The following is a 19798-nucleotide window of genomic DNA, read 5'->3' on the forward strand; positions in this document are numbered from 1 at the left end:
ATTATCATTATTTTTTGAATAGAACCCCATGTGTGAATATTTAATTCTCCATTCCGCCATTATTTTATTCACACAATTATTCAACAATTTTACTCCTTCAGTTTCGCCATTCCGCAATTCCCATATGTAAAGATTATCCGCGTGATTGGTGATTCCAACAGTTCATCTAGATTGTATAGTAAAAATGGAAAAGCTAACAGTGAGAAACATACTTCAAATTCTTTTTGTTGAAATTTCCTTACTCCTCCTAATCCTAACAGCAATTTCTGCTTTTTCACCCAATATTGTCAAATCCATACCTGGGTATCCGGGCGACCTTCCATTTTATCTTGAAACTGGGTAATTTCTTTTTTCTAAATTGATACTTCCTCTGTTCCCTTGTGATGTTTCTAGTTAAAAATCTTTTTAAGAGACAAAAAACATGAGAAGATAAGAGATGGGAGTAAGTTTTATGTAATTCCTCAAACTTTATTTTAGGTGGGTTTTGACATGGAAAATGAATTGAATTGCATGCAGGTATGTTGGGGTAGGAAAAGATGAAGAAGTGAAGCTATTTTACTACTTTATTAAGTCGGAGAGAGACCCTGAAAGAGACCCGCTTATGCTGTGGCTCACTGGAGGTCCTGGTTGCTCTGCTTTTTCCGGACTGGTTTTAGAGATTGGTATATTCTTCTTTCTTCTTTTTGGAAATTTTAGAGGGTGATCCACTGACCTTTTGTTTTACAAATAACTAGTAAAAAAACTAATATGAACCCGGTACACACTAACTTAGTGTACACCTTATCCATCTCACGTGAGTTTTAATGATTAAAACTTTCCGTTTTTGTCGCGTTAATGATATGATAGTGTTTTGCTGTGTTTTTTGACATGATAGTGTTGCATGATATAGTGTATTTTCAAATATTATAGTGTAGTTTATTTGTATATTACGCAAAATTATCATCATAATCGATCGTTCTAGTGTTTGACATGATAGTGTATTTTGACATGATTGTATTTTAAAATGATAGAGTGTATGTTCGTTCTGAACAATTGTTTTTGTTAAAATTTTAGGGCGAGAGAATCTTATTAAAGAGAGAAAATCGCGGGAGTTTGGAAAACGAGAGTAACTAGTTTGTAGTGGGGCACGTGTGTAGGCCTGGTCCACACTATATTTAATGTGAACCGGATCCACATAAGACGGATTGAATAACTAGATAGGTGGAATTTTGTAAATTGATTCTAGATGCTACCCTCAACTTTATACTACCTCTGTTTTTTTTAGTTGCAACGATTTGACATAAAGTAGAGAGGGAAAATGTCCAATCGTTGCAACTAAAAAAATGGAGGTGGTATGAAGTAACTTTCGTGACCTTATTTTCTAAATTCTTTTAACAAACCAGAATCTAGTTAAGAAAAATGCATCTTTTTTTTCCCGCAAAAAAAAAAGACTATCCTAAGTTCTTATTTTTCATGATGCACCTCAACATTGCCAAATTATAATTTCCATGAAATTAAGAATTTGACCGTTCTTATCGTTGATGGATAATGAAACTTTTGTAAACGTGTTGACAATTATACCAACAACACAACCAACTATATCGCCGGAAACGTCCATCACTAATATTTGATCAAACTAGAAATTAGCGAATGTGAAAATATACCCATAATTTCTTCATGCATGCTGCATCAAATCAACCAAAGAAAAAGATGATTACTCAAAACAAATTTCTGGGTTATTCATGGATGATTGAGTCTGACATTCACAACTCATTATCATGTATAATGCTAAAGAATTTTACAATATTAGAAAAACAACCCAGTTCAAACGAAGTGCACCTAAAAAAGTGGTGGGAGAAATTCCACCACATTTGAAACGTACCTAGAAAGGGAAATAATTTTTTCTTAATTAATTTTCGAAAATAAGGTTACAAAAGTTACTTTATACAAAGTTAAGGGTCACGATTTAAAATAAGTAAAAAGAATTTCCACCCATCTTACATTCTACTAAATAGCTAGTCACTTATGTTTTGATGGATACCTTATCAATTTTTTTGATTAGGCTGGATACCTTATCAATGGAGTAATGATCGACTGTTTTTCCCCTAAAAAAAATAAAAAAATAGAGGGTCACTGTTTAGAATTCCCCTTTTTTATTGTTTTTTCATGAGGGATAGTGGTATTTCAAAATTTATGGGGTACTCCTATAGTTTGCAAAATGCACCAGGTATCTTTATTATTTCAATAGAATGCATGAAATGCCACTAATGACTAACGATGTAAAGTTTATGTTAGCTATTAACCCTAATTAACACCTCTAATCATAATTAACCCCTCTAATGCAAACTTTACACGATGTTAGGGGGTTAGGGTTAGAGGGCTTAATTAGGGTTTGAAGGGATAATTAGGTTTAATGACTAACGCAAACTTGACACCGTTAGTCATTAAGGACATTTCATTGAAATAGTTTGTTACGTGGTACATTTTTTAGACAATAGGGGTACCCCGTGAATTTTGAAATACCGTTTTTTATTTCAATTTTTATGATCGAGTCTATCTTCGTCCCTACATAGAGTTCCCATTTCTTTTGAACACAAGTATTAAGGAGAAATCATGTGTGGGACCTTAATGTATTAAATCAGAATTAAAAATTGAAGTTGGTACACTATTCATGAATTGTTTATTGAGGAAAAAGAATGTGGACCACTTTATAATCATATTGTTTATGGGGAAGTGAATAATATAATACAATTTAATTGGTGGACCCATACTAAATAAGGGAATGAGAAATCTATTTGGGACAAACATAAATGGAAAAATGGGAACGAGGGAGTATATTCTTCATTTTATTTTGCTTATGAATAATAATGATAGTATTATATACTCCCTCATGTTCTCTTTGCAAAGCACTTGAAGGTTGTTCGGTATTCATTCTATATACTAAGGTCCTATTCCTTTGGACTAAGAGAATCTCAACGGAACATAAAATAAGTCCAAAAGAACAGGGCATAAGGCTATGTTTAGTTCACCTTATTTTTACTTAATTAAGAGCTCAAACCAAATAAGAAAAAATAAGTTTAGATCATATCTCAAAAAATAAGCTTTAGATATGATCAAGCTTATATTTAGAGAGCTTTTTATACATTACTTCCTCCAAAATTTAAAACTTCTCCTATTTATTGTAGAACCAAGACAAGGAGGAGAGAGGGTGTGAAATTAAGACAGAATGTGTCTATGAGACATTGTGGTCTTAGGTGAATCCAATCTCTATTATATAAGGGAAGGGGGGGAGCAACGGTGTCCTCTTTTGAAATGCCTATTTCCCTCCCCCTTCCCTTTCTAAATTACAAAAGGAATGTCAAATCACGTTATAAAAATCATGCAAATCACTCAAATAATCTGGAAACTTTATTAAAACTTAAAATTAACATACAAACTAAAACTAGCTAATAACCTAGAATGTCAATACATACAAAAACATTTACAAAAATTTACTTACAAATCACTATTCTCAAGAACTATTCACAATTTATGGTGGGTCATGATAAAAAAATAGAGGTGTATTTGTAGTGAAATCAGAATTTAGAAGTTAGACAAGGAAAAAAATTATTTACTTTTTTATAGTGTTTCCTATATATAATGAAACTTTTACATATATTTGGACCTATTTTTTTCTATTATATAATAGCGATTAATTATCAAGGTAAAAAGGTTTATGTAAAATATCATTTAAGAATTAAAGTACAACATATCTCTATTATATAAGGGAAGGGGGAAGCTATGGTGTCCCCGAATGAAGAGACTATGTTACCCCATTCCCATTCTAAATTACAAATTCACTTACAAATCAAAGGGGGCTTCAAACAAAAATATCAAAAATATAATTATAACAATTACTCACAAGTCAACTAAAATCATAAAATTGCGTAATTTACGTTATGCAAATCACTAAAATGAGGAAATTTTACAAAAACTTAAAAATTCACTTACAAACTACAACCTATGAAAAAATTGACTTGAAATCAAAGTGTCTACTTTCTTTACAATTTATGAAGTACTGTACTTAATTCAAAAATCAACTAAAAAATTATAATATTAGAAATCATAAATAAATTCAATAAAATTTCTATTTTGATCATAGAATTCAACTTTGAAAAGTAAAAAAAAAACAAAAAACAAAAAGAATGGTGAGTGGCTTAAGTGACAGAAACTAAACCAATCAAATTTTGCAACTAAAAACAATTATACTTCGTATATCTAATGTTCGATTTTGACTCTTATGCCGAAGAAAATCGAGTTTATGTTTCGAAAAAAACTTCAAGCACGCATCACATGCAAAATGTACAACTATAAGTCTATAACCATCAACATCTTTAAATATTTATTAGGACTAGTACAAATTAGTCAAAAAAATCCGTTGTGGGCTCCTATATGAATAGTGCAAAAGCCAAAGTGTTACAACCAATGAAAGAGGAGGAAATAGTAATAAAAACCATAACGGTTTTTCACATGGTACCCTTGTGGAATTTTGAAATTCATGGTGCCCCTATAGTTCGAAAAATACACCAGGTACCCTCATGATTTCATTAAAATGCATGAAATTCCCTTAATGACTAACGATGTCAAGTTTCCGTTAGGTTTAGACAGCTAATTCCTTTCTCTCATCTCTTCCCCTTTCTTTCTTTTACCCCAATTCTCTCTCTCCTTTGTCTTGGGCCACTTGCCCCACACCACCTCTGCACCACCAACCACCTTCTCCTTCCAGCTTCTCTCTCCTCCGCATTTATGGCGCCACACCACCCACCCTCCCCCTCCCCAACCTTGTGCCAGAATTTCAGGTGAGGGAGGAGAGAGATTTTCCTTCCTCCTCTTTCTCTCTGCTTCCTCGTTCCTTACCTGCTACCCATCTACCTCCTCCTCCCGTGCGACCCCATTCCCTTTCCACCCGAAATCCCCTCCCTGACTTCCAAGTGCACACTCCCCTGCCACCCTCGAAACCACACTGAATCACTCATTTATACCCACCCCCTTCTCCTTCTGCTTCTCCTTCCTCCAAACTAACCCATGTAGAACACCGCCAAGCACCACCCACCCCTTTTGTGGCCCATAATTTTTGGGTTATTTCCCTTTTTGCTGCCGGAATTTTAGATGAGAGAGGAGTCAAAAGGAGAGCGGATGGAGAGGAGAGAGAGAGATATATATAGAGAGAGAGAGGAGGGTGGTGTAACAGTTGATTCAAATCAACTGTCAAAGACCAGAATTATATAACTAATACAGTTCAGAAGAAAGATTGAGAGAGAAGAATAGAGAGAGAGAGAATAGACAGAGAGAGAGATCTAGAAAAGAGGAAGATTGTTATTTATTATCATGGATGATCTATTATAGCTTAACAAGGCTATTTATAGCTGAAATGTTAGTTATCACTGAAGTTCCCGCCAACTAACGGTTAAGCTATAACAGAATAACAACGTTTTTTATAACAGAATAACAATATTCTGTTACATTCCTTCCCCCTTAAAAGAACAAAATTGTAAACCATAGAACAATTTTGTCACCAGCAAAGACTTTAACCAAGATTTACAAAGGATGGATAGGTAGCCTCAAACTGGTCAGCCCATTCCCATGTAGTTTCAGATACAGGACAACCCTCCTATTGAACCAAATACTGCAGTATTCTGTCTTTTGACCATCCTTTTCTCCAGTATGACAGAAGGTTGTAAAGCAACAGAAACAGAAGTACCCTGAAGCCATGAAGGAATGTGAGTTATACTAGGTAGTTCACCTCTGCACTGTTTCAACTGAGAAACATGAAAAATAGGGTGAATCTGAGCATCTTTAGGCAATTGCAGCTTGTATGCAACTTTTCCAATAATATCAAGGACTTTGAAAGGTCCTAAATATTTGGGAGATAGTTTCTCATTTGAAGACGTTTTCATAGTCTTCTGTCTATAAGGATGCAACTTAAGCCAAACCCAAGAGCCAATAGTGAAAGATCTATTAGTCCTCCTTAGGTCTGCTTGAGACTTCATTCTATCTTGAGCCCTTTTTAAGAAGAATTTTAACATGTGTATCATTCCCTCCCTTCTTTGCATTATTCTATCTACTGCCAATTCCAAACATTCACCAGGCAGATAAGGAAGATGTAAAGGAGGAGGCTGATTGTATACCACTTCATAAGGAGTAACTTGTGCAGAAGTATGGAAATTTGTATTATACCACCACTCTGCCAAAGGTAACCACATACTCCACTCCTTAGGATGCTCACTGCACATACATCTCAGAAAAGATTCAAGGCATTTGTTCACTATCTCAGTTTGTCCATCAGTTTGAGGATGGTAAGCTGAAGATAAGAGCAAGTTTGTTCCTTGGATTGAAAACAAAGCTTGCCAAAATTTACTGATGAACACTGGATCTCTATCACTCACTATGGACCTTGGCCAACCATGTAACCTGAATACATTATCCAAGTAACTCGGGGTTACAGTTTCAGCAGTGTAAGGATGAGATAAGGCCATAAAATGGCTGTATTTGCTGAGTTTGTCCACTACTACAAAGATAACATCTTTGCCTTGAGATTTAGGTAAGCCAGAGATAAAATCCATGGACACATCAATCCACACCTCATCTGGAATGGGCAATGGCTGTAATAACCCTGGTGCCACTGTCTCTTGTTTGTGTGCTTGACAAATCAAACAATTCCTTACAAAGGCAGTAACAAATTTGTTAAGGCCTCTCCAATAGAACAAGGCCTTCACCCTTTTCAGTGTTACATCTCTCCCAGAGTGGCCACCCATACCTGATGAATGCAACCAATTAAGTATAGCCATCTTCAAATCCTGATCTGGCCCTACTAACAACTTAGACTTCCTCATGATAAGTCCATCTTTCAAAGAAAAATGAGGGATTACAGCTCCATTTTTGTAAATCAGTTAACAAATGTTGAAAGTTGAGATCCAAATTGTAACTCTACTGAATTAAGTGAGACAAATTGGAGTCTAAAACTGAAAGTGCCAAGTACATTACTTCAGCACCACCACCAGTGACTCTTGAAAGGGCATCAGCCACCAAATTTTCACTTCCACTCTTATATTGTACTTCCTCCGTGTTTTTATTCTTGCTACATAGAGAAAGTGGGGGTTTTTTAAGAAAGGTAGAGAGAGAAAGTAGGGGACCACCACTTTTTGAATAAAAAACCATTTGTTAAGGAAAAAGTATGAGTATTTTAAAAGAGAAGGTGGGGGACCACCAACTTTTTAATAATAATTTAAGATTTTTATGGTGAGAAGGAATCCATTTATGGTATGTAGCATCTATTATGACATTTCTATTTAAGGGAAATGTAGCATCTATAAAATAACGGAGGAAGTATGACATAGTCAAACCCCATCAATTTTGATAACCAAAATTGTTGAAAGGGTGTAGAGATCTTCTGTTGCAAGAGCCATTTCAAACTCTTCTGGTCAATTCTAATAATAAACTGTTGTCTAGAGAGATATTGCTCCCAATTTTGGACTGCTGTGACTAAAGCCAACTGCTCCTTCTCATACACATATAGTCTTTGCCACTTAGGGCCCAAAGACTTACAAAGAAATGCCAAAGGATGATTTTTCTGCATTAGTACTACTCCAATTCCAGAATTGGAAGCATCAGTCTCCACCACAAAAGGCTGAAAAAAATCAGGTAAAGCTAACACTGGAGCTGAACTTAAAGCTTTCTTGAGTTGCACAAAAGCTGATTGAGCATTAATACTCCATTGGAACTCCCCTTTCTTCAATAAAGATGTCAAAGGTTTGCTGGTGCAGGCATAATCTTTGATGAATTTTCTGTAATACCCTGCTATGCCGAAGAAGCTTCGAAGATCTTTGACACAAACTGGAACTGGCCATTGCTCAACAGCACCAATCTTCTGAGGGTCAGTCTCAACACCTGTTCTAGAGATGAAATGGCCCAGATACTGTACTTTGTGTATAGCAAATGCACACTTACTCCTTTTAGCAAACAATAAATGTTGTCTCATAAGCTGAAAAACTAAATGCAAATGATTAATATGATCCTCCAAAGTTGGACTATAAACTAAAATATCATCAAAGAAAACAAGAACACATTTTCTAAGTAGAGGTTTGAAAATGTGGTACATCCATGCTTGGAAGGCAGCAGGTGCATTTGTTAAGCCAAAAGACATAACCAAGAATTCATAGTGTCCATTGTGGATCTTGAATGCAGTTTTGAACACATCCTCTTTGCTCACCCTTAACTGATGATACCCAGCTCTCATCAATTAATTCATCCACCACAGGTATTGTAAACCTGTTTTTAATTGTTTTGTGATTCAGAGCTCTGTAATCTACACATAATCTCCATGATCCATCTTTTTTGCCAACTAACACCACAGGAGATGCAAAAGGGCTGCAGTTAGGTTGAATGATACCATGATTTTCCATCTCAGTCACTAATTTCTCAATGATATCTCTTTGTTTGAGAGAATATCTATAAGGTCTGATGTTTATAGGATTAGTTCCAAACTCTAGTGGAATCCTATGATCATACACACCTTTGGAAGGAGGTAATGATTGAGGTTCAGCAAAAATATCATGGTATTGCTCCAAAACTTCCTAAACTTCTTGAGGAGTTGTATGATTTTCCACATCACAACTCATAATTGCCAGACCATCACAATGAGGGCTAGCAAGTTGCATATAATACAACTGAATAGATTGATTGAACAAATTTTCTGAACCCTTCACAATCTTTACACCTTTACTAAACATCCCTTGCAAGGTATGATGTGTGCCCTTGTAATCAAATTGCATCACAAGCTTCTTAAAGTCCCAATTGACTGTACCCAGTTCACAAAGCCATTGAACACCCAAAACCATATCACAACTACCCAGTGGAATTATCAGCATGTCAGATTGAAATTCACAGTGATTCAACTTCCATTTAAAATTTTTGCAACTGAATTGACAAGCTAAATGATTCCCATCAGCCACTGTGACAGCTTGTGTAGCTATAGGTTTCAAAGGTGACCCCAAAGATTTAGCCAAAGCCAAATCAGAAAATTATGTGTGCTTCCAGAATCTATGAGAATGTGTATTGATTTTTTTCCAAACATTCCATTAACCCTCATAGTTTGAAAACTATGACTGCCACTAAGAGCTGTAACTGAAATACATGGCTCAACATCTCTTACTTCAAAATACTCCTGACTACCCTGCTCATCATTGTCCTCCTCTTCAAAAGCAGGAATTTCAATCAAGAAAATCTGGGTTTGCCTCAGATTACACTTATGACCCCTTTCATAAGGTTTATCACAAAAATAACATTCTCCCTTCAGTTGTTTCTCCCTTCTTTCCTCCCTAGAAATGTTGATTTGTGGTTTTTGGTAGTTGGATTGGAAAGGTTTAGTATAGGTGGGATGTATTGTGGCTATTTTTGAAGAACTAGAACTAGGAGGGGTAGGAAGCAGTGGTGGAAGGTAGGACTTTTGATAATTCTTAGTTGCAAAAGTGGATTTACTAACTGGGCTAGCTGCCATATTTTCCTCGTGCAGCCTAGCATACTGGATTGCATCAGCCATGGTGGTAGGTTTAAAAGCTCTAACAAAAGGTTTGAGGCTACGTTTTAAACCACCAATGAAAGAATCTAAGAAATATGAATCAGGTAGGATGTGATTCTGCTACAACATCAATGATTTCAGTTCTTCAAATTCATCTACATAGTCTTCTAAACTCCTCTTATGTGAGATTTTATTAAAATTTTCTACTATATTAACCCCAACTTCATCTCTAAATCTAGCTGAAAGATCAATGATAAACTCAGACCAATCAATATTCTTTCTATTAGTTATATAACTAGACATCTAGTGTTCAGCCTTATCCACCATGTTTAAACAGGCAAGATCAACCTTCTGTTCTTAAGCAATTTTACACAAAGTAAAATACTTATTACATTTCTTAACCCACATTCTGGGATTCGTACCATCGAATTTTGGAAAATCTAGTTTAGGTACATACCCTTGAATTCGATTAGAACTGGAATCAACATTCCTTGGTGTTCCTCCTTCAGAATAACCCCTTCTTGATTCTGCTTCCTTGAGCCTAATCATTCATTTCATTGAAGGTATGCATCATTGACTTCATTTTTTCCTCAAATTGACGCATTTGAGTTTGTTGAGCTTCCAATCTGTTCGATTGAATCTTTAATTGTTCTTCCATGGCGGCAATTCTTCGCGTAGCAGGTGCCAGAATGGTGATAGAAGATTAGGAAAAAATCGATTTTCCATTAATTAGCTCTGATACCAATGTAACAGTTAATTCAAATCAACTGTCAAAGACCAGAATTATTGAACTAATACAGAAGTTGAAGAAAGATTGAGAGAGAAGAATAGAGAGAGAGAGAATAGACAGATAGAGAGAGAGAGAGATCTAGAGAAGAGGAAGATTGTTATTTCTTATCATGAATGATCTATTATAGCTTAACAAGGCTATTTATAGCTGAAATGCTAGTTATAACTGAAGTTCCCGCCAACTAACAGTTAAGCTATAACAGAATAACAATTTTTTTTATAACATAATAACAATATTCTGTTACAGGTGGAGGTATAGATGAGAGCGGAGGGTGGAAGGAGAGGTGAGAGCGGAGAAGAGAAGTGCTTGTGGATGAAAGTTCCACCCTTAAAAGCACCCCCAACAGTGTGGTTTTTCGGTGGGTGGGGAGATTTTTTCGAGGGAGGGGGTGAATTTCGAGGGGTGGGGTGGTTTTTAAGAGGGTGGAGGTGATTTTCGAGGGTGAGGGTGGAAATTTTGGTTGTTTCGCGCTGATTTGGGGCTGGGGTGGTTTTCAGGGGGAAGTGCCGCGATAGTGATGGGGGGTGGCTGGGGTGGAGTTTTGGAGGTGGGGGTGGTCTTCCTTTTCTTTCTTTTATTTATTTTTTCAGTTTAGTTAATTAGGATTATTTATGATTTAGTTAGCATTAAATTAAGTTAATTAGGGATTATTTTGAATAATTAGGTTGATTTGGCTTTAATGACTAACGAAAACTTGACGCCGTCAGTTATTAAGGGCATTTCATGCATTTTATTGTAATAGTAATGGTTCCATTTATTCATTTTTTAAACTATAGGGGTACCTCACGAATTTTAAAATTCCACAGAGGTACCATGTGAAAAAAACGAAAAAATAATGGAAGTAGTATTGACAATAGTAAATGTAGTACACATTAGTCAAAAAAATCTTATCTAGGATCCTATATACCACTTCTTTTGTTATGAACCAAATTAAATCATATCTGATATGAACAGGGGAGAGCTCCGAATCTTTATCTCTTTAATAAAATATTAAAATAATTTGAGATAGTGTTCGACACTTGTTTGCTTGTGAAATAACATTGAAGTCATTCTGTAGGTCCTCTGATTTTCAATAATTCTGCTTGCGATTGGCACTCGAAATCACCAACGTTTCAGTTAAATCCGTCTTCTTGGACAAAGGTAAAAGAAACAATTTTCCTACTCGTACATGCTATTACGGGTGTAAGTGGATTCGACTAGATTGAATTTTGCCAAATCTAAATCTAGTTCAAAAATTTTTGGACTCGAAATTTTGAGTCCGAATCCGGTCCAAAAAAATATCCGTCCAGTCTAGTCGGACTCTGGACTTTTCGCAGTCCGATTAAACCCATACCTGTCATATCTTCTCATTAAAAAAATAGCTCTCACAGTTCTATCTAATTTGGATTTTCAAAGCTTTATCTGTAAAGAAGGCAATAGCATGATAAAGTTGAGGTTGAAGTTGGCAGAACTGTAATCATGAGTAGACTAAGATGAATATATCGTGATTGATCTCCAGGTAGCTAGCATTATATTTCTGGACTCACCCGTTGGCACAGGCTTCTCTTATGCTACAAATCCAGAAGGTTACTACAGTGATGATATTACATCATCAAGGCATATATATCAGTTTTTGACAAAGGTGAGGAATCGATACTTAATTTGAATAACCTTTTTAAGACCTATCTGAAATCTCCTTTCCTAAATAAGATCTGTCTGAACTATGATGTTCGTTTACAAAGTAATATTCTTTTTAATATTAATGTCTTTCTTATTTTGCGTATAGTGGCTTGCTGACCATGCTGGATTCCATAATAATCCGCTTTACATTGCGGGGGTTTCCTATTGTGGCAAGATTGTCCCTGTTGTTGTACATGAGATTTTCCAGGGTAAATTTCTTATATATATACAACTTGAATACGTAACTTTCTTCTTTTTGTCAAATAAGATGATTGATATCTGTCATTAGTGCATCAATTATTATGTTGAAGTTGATTATTGATATTTGTTTGCTTGATGGGGTTTTTCTTTCCTTTTGTTTGTTCTGTCTCTCGCTGTTTACTCTCTTGTAAAGGCTTGAAGAAAGTTGTCGTATGTGTAATTCCCTCAATTGGAAGACATAATGTCTGACTTCTATGCTTTAGCTGTTAGCCTTATTATTTATATCTATATCCTTGTCATGGAGCTTCAAACACTAGTGGAAAAAAGCTCACATGATGCGGTCAAAACAGGGCTTACTGATGCGATTTTGGGCCGCATCAGGTGGGATCGCAGCAGCTTGATGCGGTCCAAAACCGCATCAGATTCTTTAGATACTGATGCGGTTTTGAACATCAGTATACTTTATATTCATGTCAAAAAAAAAAGTGCACATGTATACAGTACACTTATGGCGAGGTTGTGTTGTGGAGTACGCTTATAACATATTCCACTTGGAAAGTGGAATGTAAAACAAATCCAAAATGTATAACAATATACTTCAGAAACAAATGGAAACAAATCCAAGTATATTGATCGCATATAACAAAATGTAACACAAATCCAAAATGTATATAGAAACAAACAATCCAAAATTATAAAAAAAACATAAAAACAATCCAACATTATACAAAATACATAAAAACAATCCAAAATTATACAAAACACATAGAAAATTAGCTACATATATACAAAAAAGTATATAAAAACTAAACCTATAGAAACAACATTTCAACATAAATCCAGAAAATTATACAAATATACAAAAATAACAAACTAAGATATATATACAGAATTAACAAAATTAAATGAAAATTACGAGCAAAAAAGCGAAAATTAAGAACTAAAAAGTGAAAATTAAGAGCTAAAAAGCGAAAATTAAGAACAAAAAAACGAAATTAAGAGTGAAAAAGAAAAAATTAAGAACGAAAGAGCGAAAATAAATAGCGAAAATAAAAGGTGATAATAAAGCAATAATTAAGAGCGAAAAATTGTAAGAAAATGGAAGCCCAAAAATTCGAAATGAAAATGGCAGCCAAGAAACCAAAATAAAAACCTACATCTAAAACCAGATCCAAAAGCTAAATCCCAAATAAAAGGAAAAAATCTGGTAAAAAAACGAAAAAAAGGAAAAAAAACCATTTCGGAAAAAAAAACAATTTCTTCGATTCTTCGTCTCTTCATTTCGTTCCACGTTTCTTCATTTCTTCATTTCATTCCACGTTTCTTCATTCCCCAATGTCGCTCTTCATTTCTTCGTTCTCATTTTCGTTTTCATTTTCTTCGTTTCTTCGTTTGTTTGATTGTGGGTTTTTGTTTGTGGGATGCATGATAGTAGAGAGGAAAGAGGAGAGAAGAGGGATTTGACGGCGAGTGCTGCGAAGGAGGAGGAGAGAGGAGAGAGAGAGGGGGGAGAGGAGGGATTTCACGGCGAGTGGTTATGAGGGAGGAGAGAGAGTGGGTGTTGGGGTTAGGTGTGAGGAGGGGAGTGTGGGTCATTAGGAAATAGGAAGCTTGTAATAAGAGGTGGGCCTTAATTGAGTTGGGCCACAAGTGTGTTGGGCCAAATTGGGCGAAAAAAAATGAGTACAATCTGATGCGGTCCATCAAACCGCATCAGATTTTGCAAAAAGCGCATTGGTTTATTTAATCTGATGCGGTCCATAAGAGGACCGCATCAGATTAACTCCCAACTTTTCTTCCCATTTTTAATGTTGATTTTCGGATGCCGTTTTACAAAAATAGCATCTGTTACTAAGTGACATATAAGGTTTTTTCCACTAGTGTAACTGTAGTATGCAACTTCTAAACTTCATTGAGCTCGTCCTTTTACCTGCATCTACTTCAGATGGGATGTGTGTTCCAGTTGCATCTTATATTAACATTTTCTGTATGCTTTTGTATTATTCACTACTATCCATTTTGGAGAATATGGATGAGAATGGGGAGTGGAAAGGGCACTGAGCAGGCTGGTAGCTAGTTTGAGTTGTTGGAAAATGTTGGTGGGGTTGTCAGCAAAAAGCTTCTCCGAGGGAGGTCACCAAAGAGTTATGGTCTCCTAAACAGAAAGTGTAGAATCTTCCAGATATCATATTGAATTGCCTCAACGAATATGATTTTGATTACCTCATCATTTTGAGCCAACAATTTTTTTTTGTTTCCCTTTGTTATGTTTTTCTCCTCATTTCTCTCTCCTTTGTGAACCAAACAATCCCTTATAGTTTTGGCAAAGAACGTGAATTGATTACCAAAGCTGGATGCATAAATGTAAGTCGAAATAATTATTCTACTCGATCTTTGAACTATTTGACTTCGTGGAGAACTCATGGAATAGAATAGTGCTTTGGGGATTCCAGGTAGCATCTGAAATTCTGATGTGTCCCCTGGCATGAATACATGTCTTTCACTATATTCCTAACAATAGGAGATGCTCGCTCTTCGTGTCATCTAGTGCACAAGTTTACAAACTTTGCTTTTGTTACGGTGGGAGAGAAAAGAAAGTTTAAAAGCTATGCAAGATTCTGAGATTCTGCAGATGGCTGAGCTTTAAGCTGCTATTATTATAATTAGCACAATCACATCTATATCTTTTTAGTAAAACATTTTTTACTTTTCTTTAACCTGTTTTTCTGTGTCCCTGTGAGTGTGTTGGCCCCTGCCTCCCAACTTTTAAGTAATTATCTTTGTCTGAACTCTTAACCTCCATCCTTTAACTTATTGGATTATCTATGATTTGTAGGAAACAAAGTTGGATTTCAGCCTTTTATGAATCTCCAGGTACATTGTTAACAACCACTATTATGCAAATGACTACCCGCTCTACAAATTTATAATAGAGAGCTTAATTGGGTAGTTGCCACATGTGTCTTTATTGATATTGCTTCAACATTCTGGTTAGATGTTACATGCTCCTATGTATGTGGTTAATATTATACTTGATCCTCTCTTTGATAGTTGATTGCGCTTGCCCATGACCAAGTTTGACCACTAATATCTGTAGTTATTTGCTAGCAAAATTTAATAAAAGGTTGATATTTTTTAAAATATGCATTGCCACAAATCTAATAACATTTTGCATAATAATATATGGTTTTGACGTTTTGTATATTAGTAGTTCAGAAAAATGGTCAAAGTGAGGTATGTGGATATTACAAATGTAAAATGTTGCAAGTTTTCAAAGAACAAAAGAAGTGTATCAGAGAAATAAGCATCCAAGGATGCAGTAAGTTTTTCTGAACTTATCAAAATAGAAGTCAAAAGAGGAAGTTAGGAAACTTGCCAGTGTCAAAAGTTGACAATTAAAGAACCATCTCAACATTTGTTGGTAAAAAATAAGATAATAATTATACCGTTAAATTCGTCTTTGAAAATAGTTTCATAATAATAATTTCTTATTATTTATTCCATATGTATAATGGTCAAAACACGTACGATCTCAAAAACCTTGGATGCCTTATAATGTGTATAAAGGAAGTGTTGTTGTTCCACCAAAAATATATCGGTTCGGTAGATTTGAAAACCATTACGACACGGGGATACGATACGATGCGGCCTTGTTTTGACACCATGGTTGTATATGTTGTGATTAAAAAAGAATGGAGGAAGCATTATATTAACAAGTCCAATTAATTCCACAATAAGTAAATCTTGATATAAGTCTAGATAACACTCATGAGTTACTTGTAACCTAATTTAGGGAAATGGATACATAAAACTAAGCATCTATCACAGCAAGCTAAGATTTGTTATCTACATTTTAGTTTTCCAATTCGAAGATCTGTTTCAACCTTTTCCTGTCTCTTCTTGGTGTAGGGATATGTTCTTGGAAACCCATTAACATGGAAGGAGGATGAAAAGAGATACCATCCACAATTGAATTATGCTCACCGCGTGTCTCTTTTATCGGATGAGCTCTATGAGGTACAATTGAACTTGAACTACGATGCTTAGCTAGGTTACTCGTACATGGATTCAAGTATCGAGTTTGAGTACATACCTAAGTGTTAAGACACTTTGACATTGAAAGTATTTAAATGGGGATCTTATCCTACACTTGAACATGGGAATGGGACAAGGCATCCAGGAAACATATTCTTGATTCTTGAAGACTTTCCATGTCTTTTCACAGTACAAATACATGTGGACACATTGTTAGATCTACCCATTTCCTTATTATGATTACATGTCCTATCTTGACCCGCTTTTTAGCACATATCGCTCGAGTTTCTTTGCTTCCCTCTATATGTGTAGTTTTTTCTCTACAAATATGTTTATGGTACTAGAAGTGTCGGAGTGAAAAACAAAGTGTCGGTAAGTATCCCATCCCTTGCTAGAATGTCGAGTAAGCATTCCATTCCCTTGTAAGAGTGTAGTTTGTCCAACATAGGTATGTGAAAATTTTCCCCATCCAAGCTTACAAAATTAATGGCTCAATTCTAAGTATGTTAGTTCTCATTTGACAATATCATTGGTAGTTTTTATTATTAACTAAAAATACCTGCAATAATTTTTGTAGTTAAGAGTAAGTTTCAACTTTCTTTTTTGGGTGCAGACCGCAGAGGTTAACTTGCTTTTATGCTTTTCATTGTTGTGGATCTGAACTCATTGTTTAGTTCTTTCTACACAGTCAACCATAATAAGCTGCAATGGAGCTTATCAGGACGCGGACACGAATAATATTAATTGCACACATAATCTTCAAGCCATATCATATGTGAGTTTTCAAACTCTTCAGCTAGAGTAGCATACACATACGAGAAAGAAAATGAAATAGTTATATTGTCAAAGATGAAACATGATTGATAATTTATATTGGTTTTAAGACTTGAGTTAATTTGTCAAAGATGAAAAACTAACTTCAGACTTAATTTTGTCATTACTACCAAAATATTGGTTATGAGCTGCCTAGAAGTAGAAGTGCCATATTATCTATAATTGTAAGCACAGTTAGTTTTACATGGCATTAAGATTAGCTAATTTTTCTTCACAAAAATTTCATTTAAGAACCATCAAATAACTATGCCTTATTTTTGCAGAACCTGGACCCGTTGTTTGATGCTCATGTCTTAAAACCGAAATGCATATCAGATAAAACATGGTGCCAGGTATCTCCTATACGTGATATTGCCTTTATAGTTCTCTTTTTGTACTATCTTTTGGTAGTATCCATCAGTCTCCCCCCTCCCCCTTCCAAGAAAAAAAAAGAAACAAGACAGTAGAACATGTTGATATATGGTCGTTTTACAAGTTGGCCCCTTTATTGAAAGTCATGTACTAGTTTGAAGTTGGAGTGCTACAGGAAATATTGGATGAGAGTTTTGTGTCAAATAGGAAAAGGCTTTGTTAGAGAAATTTTGGTAGTTGCTTTGTTTTTTTTTATTAATGTCAATAAGATGATTGATTTCGTAAAACGGACAATTCGATCTTATCTCTATCTCTGAAATGTAATTGGTTCATTATCGGGTATTCAGTGTTAAATGAGATTCAGGAGTGCTCCTTAAGTGACTAGCCGACTACTAGAGTCTAGTAGGGTTGGAGCAGTCCTTAACCTGATTTTGTGCACCCCTTACAATCCTAGCATTGCTAACCAGCCCAACCACCAACAAGCAGCAAAATAGGGCAGCATGGCAAAACAGTTTGTTCCTTTATGCTCTCTGTTTGAGTCTTTTTTCTCCTTTGCTTTCAATTCATATACCAGGTCCCAACTGAGTTTAGGAAGGGTTCTGGCATGTGTTAATGGCCAGTGCAAAGTCTAGGAGGAATGTTCTACCATGCCAAGTTGTATGTCTAATAGCTACAAAAACTCAATTCAACCAAAATCTTGAGACTATTGATTTTGATTGGTTTTATACTTTTATTGAACACACTTGGGCTGTCCAGACAACTGGTTGACCTCTTAACCATATGTTAGTTCAATTGGCCCAATTACCAACTACCAGTGATGATTTTGTTGCAGGGAATTACAGGACATTTCTAAACATTTTTTTTTCTGTTGTCTTTGTAGGAGAGCATAACTGGGCTATTGGATAACTGGGCTAATGACATACAAGTTCAAGCAGCTCTTCACATTCAAGAGGTATATGAACAACAAGTTGGTGACTTCTTGTCTAAAATATTAATGGTGAGGCATGTTGGAATTCATATTGCTGACTTTTCTTGGCATAACATAAAGGGAAGTTTGACTAAGATTCCAAACTGATCTTTAAAGGTATAAAGGATGCAGTATGAGTAGATTAATGAATCAAAATTATGTGTGAAAATGATGAGTCTTTATTCAGAGAACTACCGTGTTATTACTGGTGGAAGAAAAACAACTATGAGACTGGCATTATAAAATGTGAACTAGTACATATATGGATAATGGACATCCATCGAACCTTTATTCCAAGGAATTGTACAGTGTCATATGTGCATTGAAGATGACACATAATTTAGCACCTAGCATCATCTGTCTAGATATGTTGCTCTAAAATATACAGAGATGATATCAAGTTTTAGCTTGAACAGAACTCCTAAGTCATTATGTTTGGCTGTGCTGAAGAGGCTTCATGACCTTTGCCCAGTTCATATATGAACAAATTTTGTTTATAACAACAATATAAGTAGTATATTATATCAAAAAAAACAATGTTAACATCAAAAGGTGGAATTTTGAAATAAAAAAATATCTTTGTCGTTATATACATTTATATCAAATATACTATGTTTTTGAAGAATATAATACCAAACAGTGTTCGAACACCGGCGTTTATAGCAGCTATGAACCGAACATTTCTCGACGCCTCATCAAGGATTTCAACTAACACTATCAACAACTTTACGGAGAATTGTTGCTAGATCCTAGGTCTAAAATATTGCTTGGGTACGCACTCATTCAGATTTTAAGCCATGTTTCTTTCTTTTGTGTATTTCATAGAGATTGTACTTCTTCAAAGAAACTTGACTTTTTTCATATCATTTCTTTTCAATTTTCATGCATGTACAAAAGTGTGCTTCTTTGTTGTTTTTTCCGGGTGAGAGGGGGAGAGGGCGGCGAGCCTTGTAAAAGTGTAAAATTGCTGAAGTTCGACGAAACTCTTGTTTCGAGTGCTGTCGCTTCCCTTGGAATATTTATTAAAGAAAAAGATTATTACACTGGTTTCATATTAAAAAGTCATTTATGATTAAGAATCAACGACGGAAAGCTACTGCCCGTGTTACTAAATGTTCATTTGAGTCATAGTTTATTGTGAAACAGGTAGTTCAGGCAGAGTAGCGAATTTCTTGTTCTGGAAGTTTCATGTGGACTGGTTTAGCATCTTCTTTCTTTCTTGACTAGGGTACCAAACGCTATTGGATAAGATGTAATAGAACTTTAGCATATGAATACAACGTTCAAAGTACCGTTGGTTACCATCAAAATCTGACACAAGAGTTCATCCACGTGTTGATTTACAGGTAATAAATTCCTCTTATCGATTTTGCACCTTAATTGTCAAGGAATTTGCTAGTTCCTCCGTTTGATAATACTCACTACA

General features: G+C 35.3%; 1 protein-coding gene across 9 annotated transcripts in view; it reads left to right on the forward strand.

Annotated features, from left to right (window-relative positions):
• The window catches only part of LOC104906875 (serine carboxypeptidase-like 7), a 66061-nt gene continuing 46263 nt past the window's right edge, over nt 1-19798 (forward strand). For 3 of the 9 annotated variants that reach the window (XM_048641323.2, XM_057393682.1, XM_048641326.2), the window contains exons 1-11: nt 4-339; nt 517-662; nt 11383-11465; nt 11824-11946; nt 12091-12193; nt 15022-15059; nt 16095-16202; nt 16909-16995; nt 17318-17386; nt 18286-18402; nt 19600-19718. In XM_048641323.2, coding sequence (XP_048497280.1) covers nt 185-339; nt 517-662; nt 11383-11465; nt 11824-11946; nt 12091-12193; nt 15022-15059; nt 16095-16202; nt 16909-16995; nt 17318-17386; nt 18286-18402; nt 19600-19718 — 1148 coding nt within the window. In that variant the 5' untranslated portion in view covers nt 4-184. Of the gene's footprint in view, nt 340-516; nt 663-11382; nt 11466-11823; nt 11947-12090; nt 12194-15021; nt 15060-16094; nt 16203-16908; nt 16996-17317; nt 17387-18285; nt 18403-19503; nt 19519-19599; nt 19719-19798 lie in introns of all 9 variants that reach the window. The other 6 variants (XM_048641324.2, XR_007272657.2, XR_007272658.2 and 3 more) reach the window with 6 other exon arrangements.

This window comes from Beta vulgaris, chromosome 3 (genome assembly GCF_026745355.1).
Source record: "Beta vulgaris subsp. vulgaris cultivar EL10 chromosome 3, EL10.2, whole genome shotgun sequence".
Lineage (NCBI taxonomy): Eukaryota > Viridiplantae > Streptophyta > Magnoliopsida > Caryophyllales > Amaranthaceae > Beta > Beta vulgaris.